Source organism: Bactrocera dorsalis, chromosome 3 (assembly GCF_023373825.1).
Source record: "Bactrocera dorsalis isolate Fly_Bdor chromosome 3, ASM2337382v1, whole genome shotgun sequence".
Taxonomy (NCBI): domain Eukaryota; kingdom Metazoa; phylum Arthropoda; class Insecta; order Diptera; family Tephritidae; genus Bactrocera; species Bactrocera dorsalis.
The window spans coordinates 2,407,068-2,433,035 of NC_064305.1; the positions used below are offsets into that span (position 1 = coordinate 2,407,068).

General features: G+C 38.3%; 1 protein-coding gene across 5 annotated transcripts in view; it reads right to left on the reverse strand.

Annotated features, from left to right (window-relative positions):
* LOC105230165 (pneumococcal serine-rich repeat protein) overlaps window positions 1-11,677 on the reverse strand; it is a 166,477-nt gene extending 154,800 nt beyond the window's left edge. The window contains exons 1-2 of one of the 5 annotated variants that reach the window (XM_049450782.1): window positions 11,032-11,677; window positions 3,074-4,129 (exon numbers count right to left, since the gene is read on the reverse strand). In XM_049450782.1, the coding sequence (XP_049306739.1) occupies window positions 3,074-3,075 (2 nt within the window). In that variant the 5' untranslated portion in view covers window positions 3,076-4,129; window positions 11,032-11,677. Of the gene's footprint in view, window positions 1-3,073; window positions 4,130-4,855; window positions 5,553-5,584; window positions 6,188-6,663; window positions 7,329-11,013 lie in introns of those variants that run through there. The other 4 variants (XM_049450781.1, XM_049450780.1, XM_049450784.1 and 1 more) reach the window with 4 other exon arrangements.
* Between the last annotated feature and the right edge of the window lie 14,291 nt (window positions 11,678-25,968).

Genomic DNA, 25,968 nt, shown 5'->3' on the forward strand with positions numbered 1-25,968 from the left:
GCAGCTTTGCAGTTGCCAGCAATACCGCTATGACCAAGCACCCAAACGAGTCTGATGACGCTTGTTGCTACTTACGGTGATGTCAGATACTTCTTGACTAGTTTTGAGTGGCTCTTTACGAGCTCAGCGCTGGTATTGCCGCTCTGATATCGAAATGAATGCAAACCTTCCCTTCTAGCTTCGACCCATCGGTAAAAAGGCTCGCTGCGCCTCTTTTTCATCGGCTTCTCCCATCTACGTATGCCCCAATGGTATGTGATCGGAGAAAATTAGGCCTCTATGACGCAGTGGTCCAGATTTTTAGGTATTCCGTTGAAGGAGGAGAGATTTACAGCGTCCTTCTGCCTTAAGTTGAACTACAGAGAAGCAGAGTATATGAGGAGCCCGGGCAGGAACACATAGAAATTCTCCACCACTTCGATTCCATTATTTACAGTTCAGACCACTTGCGGAACCTTCACCTGGCGGTTACTTCTCAGCTCACACACCTGCAAGAGAGGGGTTTGTGGACGGCACGAACCGGTTGGAGAAGATATTCAGTGAGCTTCTTTACGGATGAATCGAAGTTAAGAGAGAGGGAAGAATGTAAAGCCTTCTGTCGGGAGCTCTTCATAATCTCTAGTTTCAGATTCCCATTCCTTACAATCCAGACCACTCGCGGACCCTTCACTCTTTCACACACTTGCGAACGAGTGATTTGTGGGCGGAACGGTTGGAGAAGAGGTACAGTGAACTTCCTCGCGCATGGATCGAAGTTAAGAGGGGGGTGAGTAGGTACAACCTTCTGTCGTGAGCTCTTCATCAACTCTAGTTTCAGACATCCAGACTACATATTTCTAGAAGTGGTGACTGCCATCAAGATAGCGGTAGACACCAAATGGCTATACAGGCTTTGAGCTCGCTGACTGTGAACTAAAAACTTGTTAAGGATTTTTCCATATTATACTTCTATGGGTGGAACCGGCGGAAAATGCAAAGTCGTTGACCCTGCTAGGAATGGCACCCTTACTATAATTTCAACCGAGTTGCATCGAGTCAGATGTTCAATGACGCTTTGCGCTCTAACAATGGAACTATAGATCTCCAGTGAGCTTAGCAGGGAATAGTCAACAACTACAACTTGTACGACTGCGATATCCTTCTGGCCTAAAGTGAACCGTAAATGTACTCCGAACTACTTGCACTTAGCAAAGTGAATCCCGAACCATTGCAGGTGTTCTTACTTGACACTGGTCACGAGCGGTGCGACTAAATATCTTGTATGGAGGTCATCTTGTCGTTTTTTCTTCTATTACCTGCTTTTGCCAGACTGAGACTGAAATTTCTCTATAAGCACGCCTTTGGGGAACCTAGCGAATTGACTGGTATTTATATTAATCGACTTAGTAAATTTATGGTAAGCTCAAAACGCTTTGTCGATCTATGAGGCGACGCACTTTAAGAAGCTTTTGGGTAACAAAACGGAAATTACTTGTCCAAGTGAGATCCATAGATATTTGGATCAACCCTAAAACCTAAACTAACCTCATTTAGCTTGACCAACAAACTCGACTTTAGTGATAGATTAGTGATAGTAATAGATTATTATATTATCTTTAGGCAAAAAATATGTATAATCAATTCACATAAAATAGACAAAAGTAATATTTACCAAAAAGTTTCTCAGAAACCGCACAACCATTACACCATAAAAAGTGGCTAACTGACACTATAACCTGTATGACGTAAAGCTGCAAGACTAGTTTCAAAAAAAAAACTTATAAACGAATAATTAATTAAAATCTCAACTTCAACAAAGAAATAAAAGCGCCACCACCTAATTTGTCTGCTCACATACCCCTCTCTTAAATTTCCAAGCTTCGAGTTTACCAAGAAAGCATAAATACTCGCACTAATGACCAGACATTTGTCAACAAATTCGCAAAGCATTGTTTATACATATTGTTTTCAATATGCTCATATAACATTATTAAACATTATTAGAGTTCATTGACCCACATTTATTGTCTACATGTGTGCGCAAGCGGTCGCCTGTACTGCCATGTGGCAGTGACCACTCATTCAACTGTCATTTGTTATTTTAATTGCAAAACACTACCGCGACACCCGAAGTGGTGCCGCACAGTAGAAATGACACTTGAGTAAAAATAAATTAACTGTAAATACTACAACAAATTATTTATTTCGATTCGTGTAAATAAAATATTTTTTTGATTCTTGTAAATAAAAGAAATTGGCATTTTTTGCATCGGATTACTAGCGAAATTTGTTTGAAAATTTACTTTTTATAAAAATAATTAAATCAAGTTGTAAACATAAGTGTGCAATGAAGTATTGCCGTTAACTAGGTCAAAATTCGGTAAAAAGAGGTGTGGCATTGCATTGAAATAGCTGATAGTTGATTTAGTTAATGGCGACAACTCGTGTTATCGCGCACAAAATATTCGAGACTCGATATAATTTTTTTATGTAAATGGCAGACATTGCAGTGACAGAAAATATTTACACAGATTATTGTAAGAAATCAATGGATATATACGGTTTGCTGAAAAATATTTATATTTTTCTATATAAATTTAATATAAAGATTTTTTATTTAAGCAATAATAAAAACATATTAGATTAATTTTTTTAATAAAAATATTTTTTTTAATATTTTTTATTTTTTAATAAAAAAATGTATAAAAAATATATAAAAAAAAAATATTTTTATTAATAAAAATTGTTTTTATTGAAAAAAAATATATAAAAATATATATATATATCTGTCATACAAACTTAACGTTCGAAATCAAGAACTCATATGGAAAACTTTTATATTTGACGAGATATCTCCCCGAACTTGTGTACAGATCATGTGCGGAGACTACTTTATGATATCTGCCAAAAAATTTTAAAATCGGACGCTTATACTCGTATCATACAGCTGTCATACCAACTAAACCATCAACATGAAGTTTCTTCCTAGAAACTTTGTTATTTTTCAAGGCTATTTAAACTTCAGTGTAACCGAAGTTAATGCTTTTGCTTCTTTTTCTTATAATATTTTCATAAACTTTAATAAAATACTCACATCGTATTTATTTGGCCTCATTGTACCCATTTATTTTGCATGTAATTAAGATTCGCATTCGGCTACGCTTTACAACCACAAGCGACCATTGATGAAGTTCTCGAAAACAAATTAAATATTTTCGTTAAATCGATTTTGTGTATATGTGTTGCTCAATTATTTTAATTGCTTTAGCTCGTTATTTTTTCATTCAAATATTTTTTTTTGTATTTAAATATTTTTTTCGGAATATTTGTTTGATAAATATTAGCGTGTGTATTTCTTTAGTTAATTTTTAAGTATATTTCTAATTATTTTATTAAAAAAAAATTTTTGCAAATATATTTTCGTTTAACATTGCGCAATAATATTTATTTAAATTTTCATAGATTTTTTGAAAGTATTATGCTTGCGTTATTGTTGTTGTTTTTTTATTATTATATTATATAGTAAAGTAAGTGTCATGTTTATTAATTTTAATTATTTTATTAATTTATTTTAAATATAATTTAATATTTTTTTCACTTTTCGTAATAATTTTTTTATATATATATTTTTTTGGATATATCTTTTATATTTTAACGCCGAAAATATTGAAGCAGCGTTATAAGTAATGAGTGAACACTTTTGTTATGCACTTTTTGCGCTGTTTCGCTTTTTTGATATTATTCAGTTTTCTTTGTTAACTTTTGCTAATGTTTTTTTTTCACCGGATTTTAAGCATTTTAGAAGCTTTAATTAACTTATTTAAGTGAATAAAAATGATTAATTTCGGTTAGCACTAGATTATTTTCTGCTTTAAAGCTTCAGCGCTGAATTCGACTTTTTTGATTTAATTATTTTTATTTATTATTATAAATATATTTTTTTCGTACTTTTTGTTCAAAACTGAATTTTCTGTTTAAATTTTTTTATATTTCTTGTTTCGATATTTAGTTTTATCAGTTATGAAGAAATTTCGTTGTAAAATTTTATTCCGCAGCGCGAACTCGCCTTAGCTTTGAGGAAGAACTGCCACTTTTATGCTGTCATTTTTAACTTTTCTGTCGATGGACATCGTCTCGCGGTATTCTACATCTGCAAAAAAAGATAGAAAATGCGTTCAATTTTTTTTCATATTTTTAAAAAAGTATTGAAATTTTCCATATTAAATTTTTAAATTGATTTTCATGATACAAAATAATAATAAAAATATATAAATAAGCTAAATTAGTTCTATTATCTGTTCTCAATTTCCAAACATTTGTAAATTATTTTTTTACAATGGTCCACTTTGTAACTAGTCACGGACTAGTTGATTGATAGTTTCATTTAGTTATTAATTACTAATTACTACCCTCAATAAACAAATCTACAATAGTTTTTTTTTAGAAGTGAACCACTTTGAGACTAGTCGCCGACTAGTCCATTGAAAGTTTAATTTAGTTATGCAAAACGAATTATCATCCTCAATTACAAAAATTACAAAAAAAAAAATATTTTTTTATAAGTGGACCACTGTGTAACTAATCGAGGACTAGTGCACTGATAATTTCATTTAGTTATTCAATACTAATGACTATTCTCAATTACCAAATCTACAATAAAATATATTATTTGTATAAGTAGACCACTGTGTAACTAGCCGCGGATTGGTTCATTGCTAGTTTCATTTAGTTAATCAATACTAATTCATTTCTTTTATAAGCAGCGCACGTTACTTAAAACGAAAGAAAATTTGACATGACTCTTTTAATTAGCTACACACATTTAACTTCTCGAATACTCATGCAATAAAGAATATCCGCTTTACTTAGAACCCACCTTGGGCAACTAAACTTTACTTGCACCCAATGTACGCGAAATTCCACGACCGCACACGCTGTCTGCCACGTTTGAACTGCCTTGCACTGAGGAAGTAAGAAGTACCGTTAGTGCAGGCATGTTGCAGCACCGGTCACATTGCGCTTACTTCTGCAACTGTGTGAAATTTTTTACGGCAATTGCACTTTCAAGCCCTTTTTTTGGGTGAGCGCTGCCAGACACGTAAAGGCAGACAGGCGATCATACTGTTAAGAATGTGTGTAGCGGCAGTCGGTCAGCTGTTCCGAAACACAGACGCTCGCATATGCACCTGAGTATGTATATGTGTATATGCGCGTACAACACATTATGTAATTTGCATGCGAGAGCGTTTTGTTGCTGGAAAACAAGTGGCAAGAAATTGTGCTAGAAATTGCAGCACAAAAGGGAGATGAAAATGGAAAGCAAAGGCAAGGAGAGAAAAAAGTTTCGCGCACGAATCTTAGCCAGACATTTGTACTATATTTGTCTACGCGCACACACACACACACCGATCAGGGTACTACCTCCAGCATTTAACTTTATTGCAGTGTGCTTGCAACAGCTTCATTACTAATATTTCACTTCATTTTACTTTTTCTTGGTCGGCCTTTGCAACGGCTCGTACATTACTTTTGAGCGCTGTGAAAGGGCACACAGAATTATTATATTTGAGCGCTCACACTCATCCACACACACACACACACGCACCAGCAACAAAAATCCGGTCGATAGGTCACAACGCAGATATACAGCTACAGGCAACAACAGCAATACCAGCACTCAGCAGCAACTGCAGACCGAGCGCAGACCAACAGGCGCAATAACAACAACAACAACAATGAAATCGTTGTAGAAGAAAAGCAGGAAAATGACTTGCAGACGCTGACAGGCCCCCTTTTGCACACTTCCAACGCGCGCACACACACACGCACGCGTACTTATGCGCTTAACTGCAGATGCGTCGAGCTTGTAGCCACGGCACAGTCATCCACCAGCTGCAGCGCCCACAGCGGCCAGCCGTGGAGCCAAGAAGTCATCAAAGTGGCAATAAACTGGTCACTACGCGCTGCGACTTTGGCCCCCTTGAGCGGTGTTAACGCGTTTCATAGTCATAGCTACACTTTTGCAAACATTTGCTATACGTTTTCGGGGAAAAATCGTTAGACAGCTGACACGCACACACACGCGCGCACGAACATTGTGGCAAAAACTACGAAAAAACACCAAATAAAGTTGGCGAGCAATGAAGGAACGGCGCGCTTGACGCTTACTCAAGCAAAGAGGCACGAAATGACAAACGCTGAAACGGCCTGCCAGCGAAACGCAAACAGGCAAGCAAAACAGAAATCAACAACAAAAATGCGCACGTATATATGTATGTATGTGTCAGCGAGTGAAGGCAGAGTGGTTGGCTGAGACCACGTGAAAAATGCCGGAAACAAAATCGATTAGCAAAGCAGCAGTGGCAGAAGCACCAGCGGCAGTGGCGCTGCTGGTGCGCTGTGTGGTATGAGCAACCACTGCTGCACGCTGGCACTTTGCTTGTTTGTTTTGTGCTATTTGTGTATGTGTATGTGTGTGTTTGTGTGCGCTGTTGGCTGCTCTCGCATGCTGCCACCGTATGAGCCTTTGAATGGAGCGCACAGCGAAATGGCAGGTCACTGCGTATATGTGCTGCAAGTAGCTGCTGGATTAGAGCCACATACTCACCTAATACTACACATGTATTTAATAAAAAATGCATAAAAATCTTAGTCGATGGCCTCACGCATTTTTTCTACACTTACCGACATCTTAAGTGGCGCTTTTCAGCCAAACCCTCAACCGAAACACCGCCAAGTCATACGCGAAACACTAATTTCCAAGCGACTTCCGCTTCCGACTTCCGCTAGCGGTCATTGGAGACCCACAAAAAACCGTCCGGTTTTCGCATAACACTTTGCAATGCTACGTGTGTACACATGTGTGCGTGAAAATTGTGTCACTATTGCCATCAACTCTTTAACACATTTTCACCAATTACACCGAAGGCACCTCGCATTTAAGCAGTATGTATGCCTAAATCCTTATGAAACTGGACAAACGTCTATGGTCTTAGCAAACATGAAGTCCCCACTAATGATTGAACAATAATCTGCCATTATTCGACTGAACTAAAGCTAAATTTTCACTGCAATAACTGCTTTTCATGAAATCGTTTCGCTTGGAAAAATTCACGTAACACACCACCGAACGACAACGACGACGAAATTGATTTGTGTGTCACGAAATAACACAAATGTCAAAAAAGTACATTATTGTGTGTGCAACTACGACTACTATTGGCATCCTCGTTGCCATTGCTGCTACCGTTATTGCTCTTTTCAGCTGCGCTCTCACATTTGCCCCAACTACAAACCAAATCGGCATTTAGTTATGTAGCTGCCGCTGCGACAACGTTCTCAGAACTCAGGTGTTTTTGTAAGGCGAAGCCCGAACACACGCGCGTACACTCATGCAACAAATGCGGCAATGCGCGAGAACAAGCACATAACAAGCCTTGTGAGCGGCATTCTGTTGAGAGCAAAGCGTAAAAGTGACACAACTCAAGGCTCAAAGCGGAACTGCGAGCATGAAAGTAATATGCAGAGCGAATATTGCGAGAGGAAATGTGGGAGCGAGCGCGTGAAGAGCGAAACTGCTTAAATGGTGAGCGTAACTTTTCGCCAAATGTCAAAATGGTAAACAGCTGACCGGTGCGTTGTAGTCACGTGCAGAAATTAAGCAGTTTAAAGTTTTGAGAAGCAATGAGAACAAAATGTTTCGGTGTCATATTTTATACACTAACTTAATTTACTGAAGAGTGTGGTCTTTAATATAGACAATATTTAAAAACATAGTGCTCCGTTTGCTTTAGCTTTTGCCGATTTTAGCCAAGTCTAGAATTATGGGAATAATATTTAGTTCTACCAGAGGCATATAACATTCCTAAATTTCGAGGAATGGAGTCGAGTTGTCAGTCCTTGAACAGATAAAAGTCCGGGTCGGTTCCGGTTAGGCCCAACTGCCGTAGGAACGATGGTACAGTCCTCATTTACTCTCTTTATTCTATTAAAGCTTTTCATACGCCTTAATTGTTCTTACAATCTTGTGTTTGCCAAGTGTTCTAAAGTCTATGAGCATATTCTTTACACAAAATTTTGAAGTTTGATTAGAAATACGAAAAGTCTTTTTCGACTACCCCAATATTAAGTATCTTAGTTATGCCAATGTAAAAGGATTAATAGGACTAAGGAAACCGTGGACGCCTTTTTCCAACGATAAACCCTCGAATATACTACAGGGAACTCAATGTAAGTAGGTTTATGCGGAAAGCTCCAAGAGATCATAATTTGTTTCTTTAAAAAATGTTTTCATATTTGTCCCGAATTTACCAACATCAAGAAAACTCGTCTTATAATGATGAACCACGAACTTTAGTGACTTTCTTCAAAACCGCCTGGGAAACTACGCATATTTTTTCAAGCTTCATAAGGTTACTTAATTCAAGCGAACGCCGATTTCACAACACAACTAAAACCTTTTGAAACCAACTCAACGCAAAAAGCATAAAAACACCCAAACGTCTAAAGAAAAAGCATAAAAATGCCTAACGGTCTAAAGCAAACGATTATAAATACCTTACCCAGCCAGCAACGTTTGCAAAAGCCAAGGAGCGTAAAATCCAGGAATAGACATGTCATTTCCACTACTTAAACGGGCATATTTTCGTAAGTAAGTGGTGGTTGACTTTCTGGTTAGTCATTGTAATTTAAGAACTTCAATAACGCAAGCTTTGCCGCAGCCCAACAAAGGCAAAGCAGCAAAGTGGGCGAAGAGTGGGAGTAAAGGTTTTTTTGGTGGGGACGCTTCTATGTTAGTTTATGTTCTTAAGTGCTGCATGGTTTAGTGAAAGTGACAATGCTCGATTAAATCGTTGGACACGGACCGCCGCTAAGGACAGACGGACGAAGGAAAATGTCGAATGAGCGGCTGGTATGGGGGTAGGCAAATATGACTGATATGTCTACGCCCACACGCAGAACTTAAAGTTAAAGCGACCTTGTAGAGATGATTTCATTTGAATTTTTAGTTTTAGGAATTTTGAGTTTAATAATAGAGTTCTTTATATAGAGCCTTATGAACTGAGTCAATTTAGTCATGTTCCTCCGTTTGGCTCTATATATGGGAACTAGTCCCTCAGTTTTTGCGATATTGATCTGAAATTTTGCACACGTCCGTTTCTACACAAATAGCTGTTCATTTCGCGTAATCTTCTATATCCAATTATTATATCATATAGCTGCCATATAAACTGACCGATCGGAATCAATTTCTTGTATGGAAAACTCTGATATTTGATGAGATATCTTCACGAAATTTGGTACAGCGTATTTTCTAAGACAGTGCCGCAATATCTGAAGAAATTTTTTCAGATCGAATAACTATATCATATAGCTGTCATACAAACTAAACGATGAAAATAAAGCTCTTGCATGGAAGCTTCTTTATTTGTTATCCGTGAAGGATATACCAGCTTCGTTGCAACCTAAGTTGTCGCTTGTTCTTGTTTAGCAGATCTCCCAAATATGCGTGGTAAATATCCTTCGTTAACTTCTTCCTACATATGTCCTACTTGGACATTCTCTGGCGTTAAGCGGCTTTAGCCGTGTAATAGTGGATGTGTTAGCAGTCTAAAAGGACTAAGGTGATTTGAATATATTTCTGTTGCTTATTGCTCACGCCTGCTTTGAGGGTGTTTTTTTTTTTTGCTTGCTGTTGCTTATCTAAATTGTTGCGACAACGTTCTTTGCCGTATGAGCTATGGTTTTGCCTTTATTATACGGCTATCATAATTTATGGCAATTAAGTCTCAAAACAAAAAAAACGTTACAGAAACCGTGTAACATATTACATATTTACATACAAACACATGTAAGTATTTTGCCGCTTTAATTTTATAGTTATATAGCCTAATTATTAACGTTTTTGAGGGGAAGGCCAAAATCAATCTCAGGCACAGTAGGCTATCAATAGCAGAAACGAGCGTGTTTTTTTTTTATTATTTAATTCTCAATTTAAATGGAATACAGAGAATTATAGAATTTTTTTGCAAAAAAAGTTGAAAGTTTTGAAAATTTATTTTTTCTAAACATATCAGTTGTCAGCAATGTTGAACAATGTCAGCTGCTTTACTGAGTGTTGCTCGAACGCTCCTTGAGTTATTGTTAAAGTTATCTTCTTCTTCTTTAATAGCGTGGACAGTACTTATGCGGTTATAGCCGAGTAACAACTATCTGCTTGAACTAAAATTAAGGGCGCCACGCATATTTATGGCATAAGATTCGTCAGCTGTTCGGAACGATTTGAGACATGCTGGTTCTATAATTTTTAATGAAAACTAACTGCAGTTCGTAGTACTGTTATAAATACTAAAAATATATTGGAAATATTAAAAATTTCTGATTTCATACAATCATTTGTGGAATAAAAATTATCGAATATTAAGAGAACTTTAAGCAAAATTTTGGTCAAAGGTACTCAGCTAAGTTTTAATTTATAAAAAGTAAAAAAAATTAAAAAAATTAATTTCTATGCATGAAACATTATTATGCTCAAGAGGTCCTCTACAATTTTTTTTTTATAAAAATTTTTTTATAAAAATTAAAAAAAAAATCCATTATTTAAGAAAACATCAAGCAAAATTCTGGTCAAGAGTCATAAATAAAAAATAATAATTTCTATGAATGAAACATTATTATGCTCAAGAGGTCCTCAACAATTTTTTTTTATTGAAATTTAAAAAAATCCATTATTTTAGAGAACCTCAAGCAAAAAGCTGGCCAAGTGGTTCTCAGCTAAATTTTTTTCTATAAAAATTAAAAAAATTCATTTCGCTGAAAGAAACATTATTGCTGCATGATATCTAACACAGTTCCAATTATTTACAAAAAACAACACCTACGACCGCTTCTCTGCTAATCAAACTTAACGAATTTTTTTCACAAATAAAGCGAGTTTAGCGTTTTCACAGTTATTTGAAATTTTTAAATGAAAAGCAAACATATTTTAAAGCGAGTAGTAATAATAATAATAGCACATGAAAGCATTTTACTAACTTTGTGTGGCACATTCACCTTAATAGTTTAACCACTTTGCGGCGCGCTCGCGTACACATGCACGGCTATGTGCTACAGCCGACACGCTTCTTCACTACACTTCACACCGCACCGCACTTTGCATTGCTTTTCAATATCTTTTCCATCCGTTAGTGGTTGCTGTTGTTGTTGTTGTTCACTTTTTCTTTGCACACTTTTCTTTCGATTTTTTCACATGAACACACACACACATAAATACAAGTGCTAGCGTTGTTGTTGTTGTATTTATATGTGGTTATATTTATTTTTTAATTTATTGACTTGTTTGCTTATTTGATATTTTTTGCCTCGTCCCGTCCCAGCCCCGACGACACACGGCTGCCGATTGACGGTGATTCCGGGCACTATATCGTGGCGCAACGGTGCTAAGGTGGCACGGCACTACGACGCTTAGCGCTTCCACAACAGTCACTGCTGTGGCAGCCTTAATACACGTACTCGCACTCGCACTCGCACTACTGGCATAGCCTAAGCTCACTCACTTGTTCGTCGACTTGTGCGACGCACTACATTCGATTCGAATAATACGTTCTTCGGCGGTCGTTGCTGATGATGATGGTGATGTGTGTGTTGTTGTCGCCAGCGGTGTCTTCCACAGAGTGTACGGAGTGTGTGAACCCAACTAAATGCGATACGAAACTGAGGCGCAGGCAAAAAGCGCACAACGTGTAGTCAGTCCAATCGTTGCTTTGCCCTGGCCTGGCCGAACCACCAGCGCCCGGCCGCACGGCAGCAAGGCAGCATGGCAGCGAGGCAGCGTGGCAGCATGACAGCAAGTCGGCAGTCGACAGTATGGACGGTGTGGCGTGTGTGTGCGTGTGGACGCAGTCGCAATGCGCACCAAAGGCAAATAGTGTCGTGGCAGCGCCGCAAAGACAGTGTAAACACGAGTGGCTGCCAGCAGTGTGCTGGTGGTGATGCGGCTGCGGCTTGCGACAACTGCGTCGCGTGCAGAAATGGTTCGCCGAAGACCACGAGACACAGCATAAGCTAATAACAGCGGCAGCAGCAGCAATACAGGCCACTGGAAGCACATGCTTGGAGAGGCCGCAGGCAAAACTCTTCGTCGTCGTCGTTGTCGTTGTCGGTAGTGGCGATGTGCTAATGCGGAGTACGACAGCAGCAGCAACAACGCTGAGACATAAGTGCAAATCTGAAGTCAGCGATTTTTAGAGACTTGACGCAATATTATATTGGCGTTAAACGCTGGAGAAGCAGCAGTTGTGTCGATATCACTATCGATTATTGATTGCTTGTTAGATAGGTTAGATTAGGTTTAGAAGCTGATCCAGTCCAAGTGCGGATTAGTATATGCAGTTCTTTATGAGGCCATAAGAATAGAACTCCTGTATTTCGAACTTTTAATTCTGCAGAACCATTTCTGGCTAATAAAATTTTATCCTGAGGTGTTTAATTTGTATTCCCTGGTGAGAATCGGTGAGCCATCTGAAAGTGTAAGCTCCCAAGCGTTTAGTACTTACAAAAGCTGTTGTTGGTGGGTCCAAAACCCAGCGCTTGGAGAACTTTCCTCAATTGTGTGAACTTTTACACATAACTCCATCCTCCGCCTTACTGCGGGAAAAGAACTCACTGGGGTGAGCTCCGATGCGTTGCCACTCTAACATTAGTGAGTTTATGCTATCTTTTCTGATAGAATTTTAGATTTTCGTCCGCGATCACATTGTATTTCAATATGAAAAAGTTGTTTATGACCCATAGTGTTGTCAGATAAACTTTAAGTGAGTGCTAACTGTATTTTCAATAGTTTAAGGGTGAGCTCAGACGAGAGCACTTCGCTCATGTCAAAATCAGCACATTAGTTGGTAGAACTTTAGGAAGATTTGAGAACAACTTTGAGAGCACTTGAAGCACCAGTTTTCAGAACTTCAGGGATATTTAAGAAAAGCTTTGGAAGCGCTTGAAAAACAAGCAGACTCCCTAAAAACTGAGATTTGTGGCACAATTGCATCCTCTTATAGCAAATAGCGATTTTACCTTGCGAGATCCCAAAAATATACGAAGAATGACTAACAAAAATCTTTGTCGACTCTAGAGCTGATAAAATTGAGTTAAATACTTATCGATACCAACAGAGTTAGATTATCGAGATAATATCGGGTTTAAAATTCGGTAGCGTGGAACCGGCTGGTATATTTTTTTATCGACTTCCGCTTTACCATTCCTATGGAGCTTAATGGACCCACTTGTATAGCGCACTGTCTGCAGCAACAGCCACAGCCAACGGCTACGCCAACCACGCCACAGCTTACACTTAACGTAGCTGCGTTTCTCACACGCGCAGCACAACATAAAAACCGCAAATGAAATGCAAATAAAAACGGCGCAAAAAAAGCAACAACAATGAAATTAATGCACCCACCCAACAACAAGCAAAGCACAAGAAACCACAAAGCTTTGCGTTTCAAAGAGAAAAAAAAGCGAAAAACGAAAAACGAAATGGGAGTAAAGCTGTGGCAGTGACAGGCGATTGCTGTTGTCGGTTAGTATGTGTATGTTTGTATGTATGTATGTAGGTATGTGGGTAGCTGATAGTTGGAGAGATTTGTGGCGGCGCTGGAGCAGCGGCAAACTCGCGGTGGTGGCAAACTCAATACAAATACTTGCAACTCAAAAGGAGTAACAACAATGTGGCGAGTAGGAGTTGGAGTGGCAGAGTGGCTGTGACTGTGACTGTGGCACCACGACGCTAGCATTATGTGTGCTTGTGTGTGTGTCACTATTTCGGTTTCGCAGCGTCGCCGTAACTCATCATTCGCAAACTGAGTGACTGTGGCAAACTGGAGCAACGCTTTCACGCCAACAAAAGCAAAATCAAATAAGCACACACACACATGCACACTATGGTGGCACATATCCGGCAACCGTCCACCGGCTACAATACGCCACAGAGCGGCTTAAGGCGATTCCGCTGTTTTTACGATTGTCGTAAGCGCGCACGGCATGTGTTGCTGCCACAGAGCTGCCAGCCATGTGGAGGGCTCTGTCAAGGAGAGCGAAAATATTGCGGGAACAAAGTGTGACCACTATTTGCCTTCGCTTACGCGTATATTTGTTCATTGTTATTAAGTTGCTTTGTGACCTGTGTGTAAGCGTTGCTCTCCATGCATAAATTAAGAGGTGAATTGAGTCTCTGAAAGGAAAAATTTCGCAAAATCAAAACAAAACAAAAATCTCACAAAAGAAGGCTGTCTTTGCATAGGCAGCAGCGTGCGTCCACAGCCAAACCGGCAGCCAATTGTGCTGTGCGACCCAACTGCCCACATACTACGTCCAAGCACTGGCCAACCAGCTGCACCGCCACACCGGCCGCCAGCCGTGTTGGCCGCAAGTTGGTGCAGGTTTTCGACGTGCATGTGCGTGTGTGTGTCGGTCGTGTGGCATGTGGCATGCCTTGTACTATAAATATTTTTGCAAGAAATATGCATGTAAATATGAAAGTATGTATATTGTGTGGCATGTTGCATGCCGCATAGTCTGTTGTGCTTGCCATTTAACTATAAGTGTCTGCAGGTAGTAGACGAGTTTTCGACCGTCGCATTGTGCCCTTACTCTAACTAACGGGTGGCTAACTGGTTGCGCGTTTCACTAGCTGCCAATTGCCCTCAAGGGGTTGCTCTTGCAAATTGAGTCATTTTTTCTTGTGTGTGGCCCATTGTGTAAGTGGAATTGTTATGTTGCAGCATGGCAATAGCATGTTACCGCACATACTCGTCTTTCGTTACATCTTGTTTGCATTAGCTAGCGCTCCTTATGCTGTTGGAGGCACGAAGGAGGTGGTCGTGGTGGCGAAAGTCATAAATGGTCGCAGAAATTATGATATCAGCTCCTGCAGTGGCATTTTATAACTGCTGATGATGAAATTAAATGCTGTTTAACTTCTATTTTTATATTTATGCGCATTAGTATGTATGTAGAAAGAAAGAGAAGGGTTGGGACCTGAAGTAATGGCGTGTTTGATGGAGTAAGTTTTGCGCGGCGGAAACCTTTATTTCTTTGGTAGCTTCACAGTCGTGCCATGTATGATCTTGTGATCATGAGAGCGAACATTCCTAGGCGAGCAGCAAATTTACTTCCTGAATCACTTATGCCACAGGAGGTCTCATAGAGACCTAGACTTATCGTCAGACATCCACCCTACTTACCTTAAGAGATATAAAATTACTAAAGTTGACCAAGTACTTCATAAATTGGTTCACACTAGGCTTTAACAGCAAATCACACGGAAAAAATGATCAGATTTTGCAATAAATTTTTTTAGAAATCAAATATATTTTAAGAAAAACTAAATTTCATAAATTGTAACCATATTTGAATTCATTTAAATGTAGTCAAAAAATAAGTACTTTTTCATTTCCTCCTTTAAAAAAAAGTGGATGATCTCATACTATTGAATAAAGCGCCTGATTGTAGGCAATAAATCATTACAAATTAACTTTGCCGTGTTGCCTACATCTTGGCTGATTGTAAATAAAGCAAAAAATCTGATAATAGTAAGACTTAAAATATATAAAATTGAAATGAAAGGAAGAAATTGGGAGAATTCAATAAAAAACACTGCGTCATGAGTATAAACATTAGAGCGGGTCGATTTACAGGGAACCAAAAAAATTAAAAATCACTTAGATGAAAAATCGTCTGCGGATTATTCTGAATAAATTTGCCTGAAAGAATATGGGTCCAAAACCGGTTTTGAGCCAGCGATTTTCGAGGCGATTTGTTTTTAGGGTTTAAAAAATGTTTCGTTTTTTTTTGCGATATGCGAATGCAACTTAATACGCAGGTGCCTTTTGCTACTTATCGAAATCGATCAGATTATGTGACTATAACATATATACCCGACTTTATCATATATATACAACCGCTTATTCAGAATATCTGAACTTTGCCCTAAAAATCGCTGGCTCGAACCGGTACTGGACCCATAGTCCCTTAGACAAAGTTGTTCAGAATGATCCGTAGAATATTTCCCACACTCGTGATTTTATAAAAAATAATTTACCCGCTCTAATAAGTATATATATTTATATGACAGAATTTTGTACATATTCTTTCAAAGTATGCATCATGCCGTCACCTAAAATGCAAAGCGTCAAAAATATCGAAATTCAGTTTTTTATTGTTTACGATTTACAACCTTAAAGCATAAAATTTTCAGCTTCCTTTGTCAGATATAACCAATATATAACCAATGTATAACCAATGTATAACCAATGTATAACTAATGTATAACCAATATATAACCAAAACTCCAAATTTTTTTTTAATATGTGCGTTTTCTTTTACATTGTTTTTCCTTCGCCTGTCAACTTATGAAAAAGTAATGTTACGTTATTTTACTTTTTAGGTGACGATATATAGTTTTCGTCATCTTCATATGTTTTTTACACTTTATGTTGACTAAATACCCTCAGAACAATTTCAATACTCGTATTACGGTTAAGTGATTGCAAATTAAAACCTCAATTTGCACTCTTCCAAAATCCATATTTTCATACGATTTCCACTCATTTCTCGCACATCGCTAAAAAATCGAGTGAACTCGCATCTACGATTGATTTTCCTAATTCGCCATTTTCACTCCTCATATCCGCTATCATTTGCGCTCAACATCCACCACAACATTAAGGGTTGATTTCAGCGCTGCTGCCTGCGCTGCCAACGTCGCTGCAACTACCAATACAAAACTCTCTTTGCACTGCTTATCTCTTGCAGCAGCTATAATCTCTCGCATGCGAATTAATTAAGAGCTGCTGTTGCATAACATTTTACTTTAACATTCACTGCCGCCACTATATACATGTTGCAACAGCAGCTGCAACTTGCTGTAGCAAACATGTTGCTCATAGCATTTTTTTGTTTGAGCCTTTTCCAAGTGGAAATTCGCTCAAACTTTCTTTTAATTTTCTTAAATTTGCTCGACAATTGAGTGCTGAGTTGTTCGATAGCCTGCATTTAAATGCAACATGCAACGCAAAATGTTGCAACTTCCATAGCAAATGTTGTGGGAAAATCTGTGCAGGCGCTTATGATGCACACAGTGATTTTCAAACTTTTGGTGTGACATAGATACTGATTTGAAGAAGTCTTATCAGATTTTTTAATTGCTATTAATTATTATATTAATTTTGTTGCTTCAATATTTTTGCTGCAATTTGTAGGGATGCTTTTCTATGAAGAGGGTATATTAAGTTTGCCATGAAGTTTGTAACGACCAGAAGGAATGTTAAAAATCCCCAAAAAAGCTGCTCATTTTTTGGAATCGCTAATATCGGATTACTATATCATGTAGCTGCCAGACTTATTGGGTAGTCCAAATATGTACCATTTTTGTCGACCACTTTTTGCCATTTCTCCGTTAGAAACATTATTCCGCCAGTGTAAAACTTTGCTAGTTTCTTTGCGAAGAACTGCGACAAGTAGTATTCACAGGCTTCTCTTGAATCCAACTCTACTCCATTGAGGGAGTTCTGCATTGACCGAAACAAATGGTAGTTCTAAGGTACAAGGTCAGGGCTCCTAGTTTTTGCCGAGTCATCAATGCGTTGTCCTGTTGGAAGACGAAGCCCTTTCTGTTGATCAGTTCTGGTCGTTCTTTTCGATTGCGTGCTTCAATCTCATCAGCTGTTGACAGTAAAATGTATATAGAATCAAACGTTCGACCAGGCTGGAGCAGCTCATAGTGCATGATTCCTTTCCAATCCCACCAATTTCTCAGCAGAACCTTTCGAGGCGTCAATCTTGACTTTGCGATCACCTTTCCGATACTATATCGTATGACACAATGTGATTTGTAGTACTGTAGATATACGACTATATTGATAAAATACGAAAAGACTTTTTCGACTACCCAGTATATGATCGGAATTCAGGTCTTACATATATAGAAAACTTTTTCATTGGCGAAGAAACCTGAAATTTCTAACGAAGTGTCATCCTCTTCTGGCTCTAATGGAATGCAAAATGTTGGTTAATTTAGCAAAATTTAAATTATTAATATATTGTCTCTGGAAAACGTCGCTTTTTTTAGTCTTCTTACGAGTACATGTTCTTAACAACGTTTTGAAAAAAAATCACCCTTTTTTATTACTGCAATTAAAATAATATTGCTTCATCAATTTACTACCGTTCATGTAAGCTAAATTTAAGCTGTTTGAACAGCCGCTATATTTTTTATAGTCTTGGCCAGTAAAAGTATTTTTATAATTTTTTTTTAATTTTTTTTTGCACGCCCTTAAGCCTGTAATATACTAATTTATTGCTTAATCTAATACAACAATACTCACTAGTAAAATTAGCCATAATTTCATTAATTTTTATAACATTAATTAGTGAAGAATGCGCATTTATCAATTCAATCAGTTGCATAATTTATTAAAACGCCTTAGGCAACGATTTTATTGCTTTTGAAATACTCCACGGTGTTTAGAGAAGACAAGGCGATTTATTGCAGGCCATATGCACCCACCTAGGCGCGGGCAGCTCGGTCACAACGCTGGCAGTACAACGCAATATCAGCACTTGATCATTATCTGCGCGCATACTTGTGTGTATGTGGGTATTTGTCTTATGCTCATCTACGTTTAAGCGCAGCGCTGCAAATGAGCTGTGAAATATCTGTTGCTATTAAAAAGCAATAAATTAACGCGCTTAACGATAAAAATGCAACATGCAACAATTTAGCCACATGTCGAAGAAATATGAAAATTAACCAAAATCAAAAGAGCGTGTAAAAAATGCAAGCTAAGAACATTAAATGAACAACAACAAAGGTACATACACAAAAAATACTGAAAAAAATTCAAAACAATCAAAAAAATAACAATGCTTAACTTATCGAAGTCAGCGCTCAACTGCTGTGGCTATATGGTTGTTGTGGCGATTGGTTTCTTCGTGCATTTGTAGCGCCAGCGCGTGCGAGCGCTCATTTATCACTTGTTGGCTATTTCTAGGCGCTGCGCTGCGGCCGCCAAGAGACAGATGCATTAATTTTTAACACTTACGAGCTGGCAGGCAACGCGTTGTTGCGCTTAATGGTGTGAACATGCAGCAAAATAAAGGCATATATACACACATATATGCATATATGTTCTTAATATATAAGTATATGTTTATATGTACATACATATGTATATGTACGTCTGTGTTCTCACAAATTGCAAAAGCATGCGGTGGTAGCCTTTGATTAAGCAGGCGCGCGCTCTGCGGCGTCTTGATGAAATGTTGCAAGTTCAATTTTTTTTTGTTTTCAGCTTAAACCTTTCAAAATACGTCTGTTTTGTGCTGCAATTTCGAAAATAAAAAAATCATAATTTAAATTTCGAATTTTTAGCCGCCGCTGCGGCGCACCACCCGCGCTAGACGCTGTAGTATTGCCTGCCACAGCTTACATGCAACATTTACAAATTACAAAATGCATGCAAATTCAGCTGGGATGGCAGTGCTTTGAACATTTTACGCTAAAAGCAAAAGTAAAGTGGATTTTTATATGACTTTTTTGTATTTTTTTTAAATTTTTTTTTGCACAGTTCTGTTTACAAGAACGCAGAAGGTGCATTACGTGGCGCATAAATTGCGCGCTGAACTGCGGTGAATTTTGTTTTTCGTACATATTTATATATGTACATCCCTATAAATGTGCATATATATATACCACATATATAAATCTTATATATACACTACATACTTGCCACATACATGGTCCATAAGACAGCCGTTGCCTGGCAGCTGTTGTCCATCTCTGGCTGTTGGCTGCGCGCGCCCGCGCACCACTCTCTCAGCACTCTACCGCACTGCCGGCCATTGCGTCTGACAAAAATTGCGCAGCGGGTGGCATTTTAAATAACAAAGCATTCGATGCGTACGCTGATATGCCACAAATGTTGATTACATGTGGCTGACTAGCTGGCGCAGGCCCACAAGCAGACGCACGCGCACACAAACGCACATACAAGTACAGCATGCGTGCTTGAGTTTAGTGGCAGTCTACTTAGGCCACAGGCTGCAGGCCTCCTGCGCTTGGGTGTTAATAAAGGCTGCTTGCAGGCTACTTAGCGCAGTGTCATTTGTGGTTTATTTGGCTTCTATTTTTATAATTTTTTTTTTTATTTTTATAAGATTTTTTTCTTTGTAATGTTTTCATTTTTATTTTATTTTTGTAATTTTTTTTATTTTTTTTTCATTTTATTTTCATATTTTTTGTAAAATAGCTTGCAGCGCGCTATCACAGCTTTTGATCAAATTGCCGATCGGGTTGCAGCACGGCAACAAGCACACATATTTCTCCACATACTAGTGCCTAAACCAGTATATACTTAAGATTACAATATTAGGCTTCTCCTGCTGCTTCTTCACAAGGGCCATGCGCGCCTCATTAGTCCTACGGGCTGTTGAAAAATTCATTTTAATAACCCGCGTAAAATACCACAATAAATAAATGACAATTATGAATGGTTTAGCGCAACAGACGCAGACCGGCAAGGCGCAGGCGGCACACACACACGTACGTATAAAAAGTGCTTTTTCGTTGCGCGGCCTTTGCGCATGCGCAACGCTTTTGCTGTCATTTTGCGCATGCGCTTGAAAAGTTGTCATAAAATTTAATGAAAAAACTGAATTAAATTAGAATTTGCCATACAGATAAGGCATATCGCACGTTTATGGTTTGTTTGCAGAAATTTCGCTCAACAGCGGCGTCAACAGCAGCTTCCTCGTGAAACAGCACTTACTAGCTTGATATTTCATTTATTTACTTATTTTTAACTATATTTATTTTGAAATGCCGGCAGCAGCATCATTACCGCAAGCCAAGTGCCGCCCGAGTCTTACCAAAACAAGCGCACACACACACACATGCCAGAGGCGCTGCTGTCGCTGGCACTTTACCGCGCATTCTTTGCTCACTGACTTGTTTGCCAGCGCCCAACAGCACAATTATACACTTGCTTAGACACTTACGTGCGCAAACACACACACACACACATATGCATATGCGCCAAATGCCTCACTCCTTGCGTACACTTGTTGTTTGCTGCGCCGCTGTCCGCGTTCGCCGCTCAGCGCGGCCGCTTGTTGGTGGCGGTGACTGGCTCATTAATTTGTTGTTTATCGCACCTTGTTAAAAAGGCATGAATATGAATATAAAAATGTCAGTTGGGTTTGCAGTTTATTTTTCCTGAACTGAAGTGGCAGTGCGTAGAGCAGGCGGTTAGTGTGCGCAGCCGCACCGGCGCACAAACACACTCATACACGCAAGCGCGGCATTCCAATGCGCATAATTCCATTTTCCACAAGCGCCTAGCATTTGGCGCTGTTCGCTTTTTATTTGCTTTTATTTATACAATATTATTTTATGCTGGCGTTGAGTGCTTTAAAGCGTTGTTTTTGTTGCTTCTTAATTTCACTTAACTTTTATTCCACGCAAATACATACATATGTATGTGTGCTATGCACATTTGTTCCCATATTTGCGCGAGTTCTTCCAGTGTTCGCCAGAGTTTAGTAGAATTAAAAATTTAATCGCTTTTATGCCTTGTCAGTACAAATTGCATCGTCAGCTTATTGGCCATGCGCATGCGCACTAGTCGGCGCTCTCTAAGTGCGCGTGTTTGTGCGCGTTTAATGAAAATGTCAATAAAGGTTTTGTAAATGATTTGCTTAAGTGAATGCTTAAGCCTTGAATGCGCACTGATGGCAATGGCGGTGAACTTAAACGAAAAGGTGAAAGGAAGTGGTGCGTGCGTAGGTTTGTGTTATTGGAAAGCATTTTTTCTTAAACTGAAAATAATGAATATGAAATTCTTTTACCATACGCCGTTTTTTTTTTTTTTTTAAAAGATTAAGCGATTGAAGTTGAAAGGAAATCTGAGCTTTTTTTCTTCTTCAAATCAATGGTATTTGCCTTGTTTCTTAGGTAATCAAGCCTTGAAACATTCCTAATTCTTTTTCTACTGTTTACTCATCTGCTTACAGAGTCCGGCTACCGAATAGACACACATTTATATATCTGATAGTTTCCAGCTCTAAATTAGATACAAAGTAATCAGTTACAGCAAAGCATTACCCAAAAGCATTCAATTTTAAGGCATCTGTAAGGCCTATTTTCTAAAAAAAATATATTTAAAATTACAAATCTGCAATATTTGAAAGTTGTTAAAACTGTTCAGCGATTAGTTAGCACATATGCATTTTATCTTTATAGTGTTTAGTATAGTTCAAAAACAGGAAAGGTTGGAAATGACTTTCGACAGCTATGTCTGTGGTCTCTTTATATCCCAAAAACCATGACAAGGACTTTTTTGTGGATCAGAACCTACTGCCATTATCTCAATATCTCACCTCGAAAAAAATAGTCGGAATTCATAACTAAGTTGCCATCTACTCTGAGAGATTAGAGAAAATTATAACTATAGATCGAGCGCACACTTTCAAAACTGAAATACTTTATAGTCTTTCCGCACAGCCAACTAAATTTAGTACAATAAGATTGTGTCCTTCATTTGTTTTTATAATAATTAAAACTGATCAACTGATTGCTGATTTTTCCAAGTACACAACCAAATATACAGCCTGGACAACAACCCGCAGAGTTAAACACAACCAAATGTACAGTATTGACAACAACCCGCGAAGTGCATTTGAATCTTAACTCGATTTGAATTCGATTAGGAGTTAATGTAGTAAAATAAGAGCTTTAGTTTGTATGGTAAAACGAGCTAATTTGTACTTGAGGTTTAATTTTGAATATGTACATATGTTCATACAAATAAATTTCATTGGAAAAAGTAACGAATTTAAGGTTGATTTCTGAATGTTTGGTTACCAGCCTTTCTGTCCAGTTAATAGAGTCCGCTTAATAGATTGTACTTAATAAACATCAACAAATTGTAGGACTGGTCAATGTGCATGGTTAATAGAGCTGTCCACTTAATAGAGCATCTATTTGGTAGAACATTCACTGTATTTTTTATTTATGAAATGGTTTTACTCTACTATCTTCTAAGTTGGTTCGAACTGGACACAAGTGTCCAACGCGAACAAACAACGTGACACGTAATTTTTATACATAAAGATATATTATTGTATACTATGACACCGCGGGGGATAAAAGTGCCTCAATGAGATTGCTGTTTCAACCATATTTCTAACTCTAGCTATACTCCTGATTTAACTACAATTTTTTAACCTTTAGGTATTTAGATGCCCAATTTTTCTCCCTTTCTTTTCGATCTATGAAAACCTAACGATGCCACAGTTAATGTTTTTAAGCATTTCCACTTTAAAAACATGAAATATTCAGTAGAAGCGGGAAGCTTATTCAAAAAAATTGTCTCAATATATACATAAAAAAGCATCTTTATCTTTTCTATAGAAATAAGGTTTTGTTATAGACATAGGTTTTCGAAACATTGTTCTCCTTTAGTGTTTTGTCTCGCAAACAGAAAATTCATACTCTATGTAGATACTATTATTACTCTACATAATCAGGAAGATATCGTTTATAGATATACTGATTTCCAGAGGACGTACGTTACTACAAAATTCGGATGTCGATTTCCTGTTTTTTTTCAAGACATTGTTTGAGTTTTCTTTTCAAGACATTGGAACAGGTATCGATAGATAGATAGATGGGGCTACAGAGACTTTTGAAATTCAAGTCAAGCGCAGGCATTCCAAAGGATCCTCATGGACCTATTTAGTAACTACAGTCCGTCTGGTTTTGTAAAGAACCATAACTGGTCTATGCGTGGTTCATTACTCTATCAGACTAACCTAACTTATAATTAAAAAATTATCATTTTTCCTTCTCGAACACTGTCAGCGAAGGCGTGAGAAATTCTCAGATCTTAATATCTTGCGGCGTTATTAAAATCAGCTTATTGTCAGAGTGGATTTTCGAAAACGCCACAAGCTCAAAATAACTCAACCGGAAAACAATTCACGCGCTTAAATTAGGCTTAAGCTGCGCGAAGGCAATCTGTGATGTATAAAGATAAAAGACAATATTAAAATAACAGACACGACGAAAATATTTATGCGCTTAGCTGCAACAATGAAGACGAGTTTATGAATCACACAATTAAAATTTGTAATAAAAATATTTGGAAAATGTGAGAAACAAAAATAAACGAAAGGCAAGCAAGCGCCGGCAGCATTGTAGGAAAAATAAAAATAACACAAACAAGAACAAAAAACAAATAAAAGGCACGACAAACAAGTAATAATAATAAGAATGAAACCAGCAAACGAAGAACTTATGAAAGGAGTCGAAAACAAAAAATCAAACAAAAAATGGAAAAGTAATAATTATTGAAAAACACTTCAGAAAATGGGAAAAATATTGTTTGTTTGTATGTGCACATGCGGTGCGGCATTCAGCGAGCATACGACAGCGCGACTACAAAGGCGGGTGGAGAGCGGAAAAGCGGCAGCAGTAGGCGACAGCAACGAGCGATGTGGAAAATCGAAAACCACACTTGACCTCAACTGGAATGTAAATAAATAAAAGCTCTTGAGATTGCAGTGGGCAAACAAACGCCGAACACACATGCAACACACACACACTTACTAGCGCATGCCATACAAATGTATTTGCGAAGACACATGCAGCAGGAAGAAGACCAAATCAGTCAGCAGCAGCCAGGGCAGTTGTTAGAGCGGCGATTGGCGGCGAGCACAGTTGGTCAAACGCCAGCAGGCAGCAGGCAGCAGGCAATGCGCTTAACAAGCAGAACAATGCATTATTGATGCATGTATGTGTGTGTGTGTATATGGGTGCATGCATAGGGCTAGTGGCAGTGACAATTGCAGCGACAACAACAACAAGCGATGATGCCAACATGACAACAGGAGAAAACAATATGTTTATGTGTGTCGATGTGGCATCACTCCGGCACTTTTCAACGCAGAGACCTCTACTCTGCCATGTTTTTTCTTCACATCACAATTTTCCTTTTGATTTTTTGTTCTTTGATTTTTATGCTCAGCGCTTGTTTCAAGCAATCAATTGTATCTGCCCGGTCGCCTGCTTGATTGCTTACATACATATATACACACATGCATGGCGCATCCAACTGTCGAACTCTTTTGCTCCGCGTTCGTCCATTCATTCGCTTTTATCATTGTTCCCAGACTTATTGGGCTGTTGATGGCGCTAGCCGTTTGCTGGCTTGGCGTCTCCTGTCTGCCGTTACGCCACACACACACACACACACAAGCAGATTGCACTACAACTTTGGTAAAAATCGTTGGGGTTTTCACCTCAAACTCACACCTAAAGGTTTCCTTCAAGTTACTGGTTGGCAATTCGTAGCGACTGCCGGCAATTTCCTATTAAAATTTCCATTATGTTCATTGTAATGATAAGAGCATAAATGCTTTATTAAATATATAAAAGTATATCTCCGTATTTTATTCAATTTGCATCCGCTCAGCTCAATTGTCCTTCGTGTCTGTGCAGTGAGTCCTTAACCTTTGTTGATATTCAATGTCAGTGACACTGAAAGCTGACATTTGCCCCCTCGCTTGCCGCACTCTTGCAGCGGCAGCAGTGCAACACTGCAGCCTGATGTCCTGCACCGTCATCCATCCGTGGTCCCTAGTACGGGTATATTCTCCATGGACAGTCCTATCAGCAGCCGTGCAGCGCACGTCATCCCACCGTCCGTGGCTACGTGGCGCCGCTCATTGCACTTCAACTTCAATTTTAACTTCAACAATAATTTGTTGCCGGTCGCCGCTTTGTCCGGCCCCTTTTCGCATTTATTTACGATAGTTCATTTCTATATTTGTTTTCCATATTATTTGCCAGGCAATTATTGCAGCGCTCACTTTGTTGACTGCTTCGTCCGTTGCTCTAGTAAATTAATCTGGACTTAATTACTTTTTCATATGAATGCG